The 5,896-nt window shown below is 50.9% G+C and overlaps 1 protein-coding gene across 1 annotated transcript; it reads right to left on the minus strand.

The window, feature by feature from the left end:
* Positions 1-2,789: 2,789 nt before the first annotated feature.
* Positions 2,790-3,612, minus strand: LOC127749175 (paired box protein Pax-2-like). The gene is made up of 2 exons (XM_052266323.1): positions 3,578-3,612; positions 2,790-2,991 (listed from the first exon to the last, which is right to left on the minus strand). The coding sequence occupies exons 1-2, from the start codon at positions 3,610-3,612 to the stop codon at positions 2,790-2,792; spliced, it is 237 nt and encodes a 78-aa protein (XP_052122283.1).
* Between the last annotated feature and the right edge of the window lie 2,284 nt (positions 3,613-5,896).

Here is a 5,896-nt window from a genome sequence, read left to right on the forward strand (position 1 = left end):
CGCCGTGCGGGTAGGCGACCGGGCGGCAGCCGTGCGAGGCACGTTGCCTATCTCAGGGCGCGCCGCCGTGCAGGTAGGCGACCGGGCGGCAGCCGTGCGAAGCACGTTGCCTATCTGAGGGCGCGCCGCCGCGCGGGGAGGAGACCGGGCAGCAGCCGTGCGAGGTACGATGCCTACCTCAGGGCGTGGGTCCAAGTCACCGGTCGTTAAGCTGCGCGCGCAGCGCTCACGAGGTCATAATGGAGATCGCCTTTCTGGACCGCACGACCCCCCTCATAAGGCGAGGGGAGCGTGGATGGAGGGCTGCAGTCGCGCCGGTCAATCCCTCGAAAACGATCATATCCTTGCCGAAACAGATTTGCGCCACAGGTCCACGACAACCCCTTACTGCCTAATAATGTCATGCGCATTTATATCGTTGTCATAAAAAAAAATGTAGCAATACGCACCCGAGCATGCGAGGGAAACAGAGAGGGAAAGAAAGGAAAGGGTTACGGGGGAAAAGAATCGGCAATTGTTTTGATGTACGTATCACGACCAGTCGAGCAAAGTGACTCGCCATCTGCGATGATGTGGTCGCTGAAATCGAGCGAAATGCTCGCTTCTGTCCAGCCGAGCGAGACTGTCGTTTCACATCTAGTACCGGCAGATGGGCAGGGGGACTAATCGAATGTCGAAAACTGCCTCTTGGAACCTGCTATCAACTGCAAGCGACGAAAGCTTCCCTCTGACCCATTGAAATATGAAAATGACTTCGCGCGTGTATCTTCGCCGTTACTCATAGAAATGAAACACTTGCAAATACATTAGCTACATATCATCTATTTTTGTTTGCCAGTTGGAGAGCGCTCGCGTTGCGCACAGCTTCGAGATACCGACCAATCGCAACTAGAGAGCTCGAAACGTTGCTTCTCAAAAACATCATTGTAAAACAGAAAAAGTGCACGATATTTTGAGCAGTACAACAAGTAAGAAAATCGGTCTAGACTAGGCGTTAGTTTTATAGACTGCGGAGTCCGAACAAGTTAATCCCCATGTCCATTGTTTCGCTCGGGTCCAGGGGCCGCGGAAGTGCTTCGCGGCGGGGGGGGCGACTTGGGTCCTGTTGTGTGGGTTGCCTACCTACCAGGTGCACACGCCTATACATAAATGGTTGCCACAAAATCTTAATTTCTATTCCCCCTGTTGTCCAGCCCCTTTTAAGCAACGTTCCTGGTGAAATATGGGGGCAAAAAAACACCCCTAACTGCAAAGTAAGACCGCGAGCGAAGCGAGCGCGAAAAATTTTGGGTCAAAACACCCTGCTGGGACGTCAAAATGTGTGTTTGAACTGAAGAGCGAATACAATGCAGTTTAGGGACCAATCAGATCACATTTCCCAAACTTTTTTTCTCTTTTCCCTGAGTTTTCCCTGATTTCCCCGACAGGTTTTAACTTCCCTGAGTGTTCCAGGTTTTCAAGGCTTTTCAGAGTTGTGGCAACCATAAGGTAATGCATGGTGCCTCGCTGACCGTGCACTTTGTTGAGAGTTTGAATGGAAACACCGATTTTAATGCGAAAAAATCATCATTTTAATATCTTATTAATGACTTAGAGTTGTAAGTGTACTGCAATCGTTACAGAATTCAGAACACAAATTAGAGAACATCTGCGCTTAGCGTGGAAAAACGGGGGGGGCTTCGCCCCCCCTGTCGAAGTTTGGGGGGGGCATTTGGCCCCCCTTGCCCCCCACTTCCGCGGCCCCTGCTCGGGTCCAGGCCCACTTCGCCGCGCACCCTCCCCCTCTCTCTCTTCCTCCTTCCCCTCCTCCCCCTCCCAAGCCCAGATTGATTCGGAGAGGGAGGAACAACTCAATTCCTCTCAGTCGCCCTGATCCCCTCCACCGTAAAAAAAAGAACAAACCCGACAACGGTTATATCTTGAAAATTGTTTATACTTCTAAGAGCGCAGTTTGAAAACTACTGTAGCACTTCGAGTGACTTTCATCCCACATTTTAAAATGACATTTGACCGTTTTCCACGGTAAAAACTGCCTAAAATTGTGACCGTAGAGATATGGACCGTACTTCAAAGTGTGAGTCAAGGGATGTATTGACCAATATGACCGTGTGTGAAGTTACGGTAGACCGCTAGCGGAGTGGCCCGTAAGCGAAAATTACGGTCGCGGACCTAATGGCAAATTTACGGAGCGCACCAGAGACATTCCCCGTTCGTTTTTCTAACAGTGTTCTTTTTTTTCAAAAATGAAAAATGTGTGGCTAAACGTGCCCTGGGGTTTGATCCGCTCAAAAATTATTGCGGTTCAATTTATTTCCGACGGGAGCTGGCCGCACCGACCGGTGGCACAGAGAACACCCCGACTCCACGCCCCCGCCCCGCCTCACCCCACCCCCGATGCACCCCGTCCCAAGCGCCCCTCGCTGGGCGCGGTGGTGGGGGTTCGGACGTCCAATCGGCACTGCGCACTGGGGCGTGGCGGGGCGTGGCGAGCCGTGGCGAGGCGTAGCGGGGCGTAGCGGGGCGTGCTGGCTCACACACAGGCCCCGCCCTCAAGTAAAAGAGAGAGAGAGAACTTGGGTTAAGCTGAAAAACATACGGGAGTGATATTCTTTCGTTACGCCTTCAGCGTGTTGACAGCGCTGCTCAACGGTATCTCAAGTCTGACCGCGGATGGATATATATAGTAGATATGTGAATATATCTTTCGTTGAAATTCAGACTTGTGCCTCCATATGTACGACAAGAGTGCGACATTCACACAATTGGGTTCCGGTGTGGTGTGCTGTGCCTTACCTGTTGATGGACGACACGGAGGGCACGTTGTCTTGCGAGCAGATGCCCTCGGCGAGCAGTCTGTCCCGGATCTCCCAGGCGAACATGGTCGGATTCTCTCTCTTGTAGTTGGCTATCGAGTCCACGACGGGGGCCGTCGCTACCTTCGGCTTGGAGCCGCCGATCACGCCCGCCTTAAAGCTGCCCGTCTCGTAGTACCTGCAAACATGATTTGCAAACAAAAATTAATTCCTTAATTCGTAAAACTTATTCGTGACAGGTAAAGTGATGATTGTGACATCGACACTAGAATCGCGCGTGAGTGAATCTTGCACACTTTTACGCGTAAATCTATTTGTTTTGAAATTCACACTCTTGTGTGATGCCTCCATGTGTATGAATGACACTCACACGTCTACAAGTGTGCGATATTAACACACTTGGGTTTCCGGTGTGCAGTGGACCCGTAACGCAACAGGGTACGCAAAGAGTGCGTGATACCCCTTTCTTCCTCCTTCTGGGCGGCCGGGGGGCAAGCAGTGCAGGGGGCGGGCGGGCTGGGGGCGGCTAGAGCCATCTGGGTGGCGGCGCGTGGCGGCGGGGTGGGCTCAACGACTCATTAGAACTAATTATGCCTGTGAGGCATATCCTCCCCCCCACCACCACCACCTCAGCCCGCACAGCGCTGCCGTTGTCACACCGCGGCCGCGACACAGTCCCCCCCCCCGTCTTCCCACCGCGAGGGAAGACCTCGGTACCCGCGCGAGGTATTTCCGTCATGTAGCTATGCGCCACCCAGGGATACTTAACACCAACGCCACTGATTAAGCCATATGTCATAACTTCTAGTGAGTCGTCTAAAGTGTCCAGGATACCTTCCTTTACATTCACTTTTATGCTGGCTTCACTCTAAACTGGTTGGCGTCTTTTAACGCCAAAGAATTGGCGTTCTGTGATAACGCCAGAAGTTGGCGTTCAGAGACGCCAACATTTGGCGTTCGAAGGAGAAGAAGGCCAATATTTGGCGTTAAAAGACGCCAATATTTGGCGTTTTTCGGAAAAGAACGCCAATATTTGGCGTTCTTTAAAGGACGCCAATAATTTGGCGTTAAATGACGCCAACCATTTTACAGTGTTGTTTTTGTGGACCCATAGAATGCAAGTTTGGTCTATACGGTGAGTCGCGCTCATCACTCCGGTGGCGAACTCCCTCCTCACTTGTTTGTATGGTTGATGATAAAAACAAAAAATTAATATCATAAGAATTATTTTCAAAAGAAAATGCTTATTTATGAAAATCTTTAATGTTGTAAATGAATGAATATGGATAAGGATAACTACAGGCAACTATTTCCGTTTTGTGGGGAAAACAATATAAAAACACAAAATAAATATCGATTTAACGCCCCAGAACAATTTACGTGAGGAAACCCGAGTTAAACAAACAACCCAGAGAAAATTCCACAGAGAAAAACAAAAAATAATAATAAAAGGACTACCCACTAAAACACCCCCGCCTTCCTACTCTCCACTCATTTCAGGCGAGGACGTCGCCGCCGCCGCCGCCAAGCCTGAGTGAGTTTGCCACTCGTTAGGCGCGAGAGGACGGCTCGAAATAGAGAAGAAAACGCGAGAAATTGAATGCGAGGCGAAAAGAGGAGGAGAGAAACAGGGACAAGAGAAGGGGGAGGTGAGGCGACGCGAAAATAGTAGGATGAGGCGGCAAACAGAGAAAGGCCACCCGTTGTTTAATTGTCGCCGACCGGAACGCCAACGCGGCGGCGGACGTACCGGAAAAACGAAATCAAACAGATTCGGGAGGAAGAAGTAGACGGAGGGGGAGAGGGATGGAGTTGGGGGGAGGGGTATATATATATATATAGTCTCGACATAGTTTCCACGTCGATATTAAATATGATATTAAACTGGGCACAACGTACTGCGGGGCAACCGGGCACAACGACGATAAAATAAGCGCGCGGATATTTAAACGGGCTGTAATGCCAAGAGTTTGTGTGGCGCCCGCAGATGAATCGCAGGCGCGCCAACTCGCGGCGGCGGCCCGTTTGGCACGCCTGACGACAGTCAGGTTCGGTTAGGCGACTAACTGCCCTGAAAATGCGTAACGGTGACGTGACGACACGTGACGACGAGCGGCACAACATTGTGTCGCGCATAGACTACCGTACCCAGTTCGAACTTACACTGTTATATTCCTGCAAAGCAATGCTTTGCAGAAAGTGCGACGTATTTAGATCCTTTGCGAGTACGACGTTTATACTTTATAATTAGAAAGTGATGCTTTTTAATTACAAAGAGATGCTTTGCAATTGCAAAGTGACGCTTTGCAATTGCAAAGTGACGCTTTGCAATTGCAAAGTGACGCTTTGCAATTGCAAAGTGACGCTTTGCAATTGCAAAGTGACACTTTGCAGTTGCAAAGCCATGCTTTGGAGCGTGCTTCATTGCTTCGCGATTGCAAAGCATTACTTTTGTAATTGCAAATCATCATTTTGCAATTGCAAAGGATCTATAAGTACTAAATACAGTTCTGCAAAGCACTGCTTTATAGGAATTTAAGTGTACCCCTTGCAGTTTAACTTTTCTCTAGAAATATTTCAATTCTCCCCCTGTTTATAGAAAGTCGAATCGGCATTCTCCAAAGTATCCAGAAAAAAATTGATGTTAAGATCCTTATACGTGCGACACGTGTCGCCGAGGTGTCATACCGCGCCACCTGCTGCTCTGTCGCCACCCTCCCCGTGTGTTGGAGTCCCGGACGGCGTCCGCGATAGGCATCTCGCCGCTCAAGTGGGGGAGCGTGGCCGGCAATGGGCCGGCGCATCAGATACCGCGGCTCGCACCCCCGCGGGTGCACAGAGAGAGAGAGAGAGAGAGAGAGAGGGGGGGAGGGAGAGAGAGGTCCCAAGAGGGCCCCAGATGGGGCTTGCTGGACCGGGGAGGGGAGGCTCTCTGCGCCGTCAGTCTGCGGTATGGACGCTTTTGAAGTGCCGCGGCTGCCGCTGCTGCTGCTCCATATTTCAGGGAGACGAAATCAGACAGCTTTGCGACACCGCCATAACTTATGTACGAGGCGTCGGCGGGGAAGAAGTAGGATTGGGGG

The sequence above is a fragment of the Frankliniella occidentalis genome, unplaced genomic scaffold (assembly GCF_000697945.3).
Source record: "Frankliniella occidentalis isolate FOCC.00 unplaced genomic scaffold, Focc_3.1 Scaffold37, whole genome shotgun sequence".
NCBI lineage: Eukaryota > Metazoa > Arthropoda > Insecta > Thysanoptera > Thripidae > Frankliniella > Frankliniella occidentalis.

Coding starts and splice junctions, on each gene's coding strand:
- LOC127749175 (XM_052266323.1), bottom strand. CDS start 3,612: ATGACATATGGCTTAATCAGTGGCGTTGGTGTTAA. Junction 2,992..3,577: donor ATCAGTGGCGTTGGTGTTAA/GTATCCCTGGGT, acceptor TCATGTTTGCAG/GTACTACGAGACGGGCAGCT.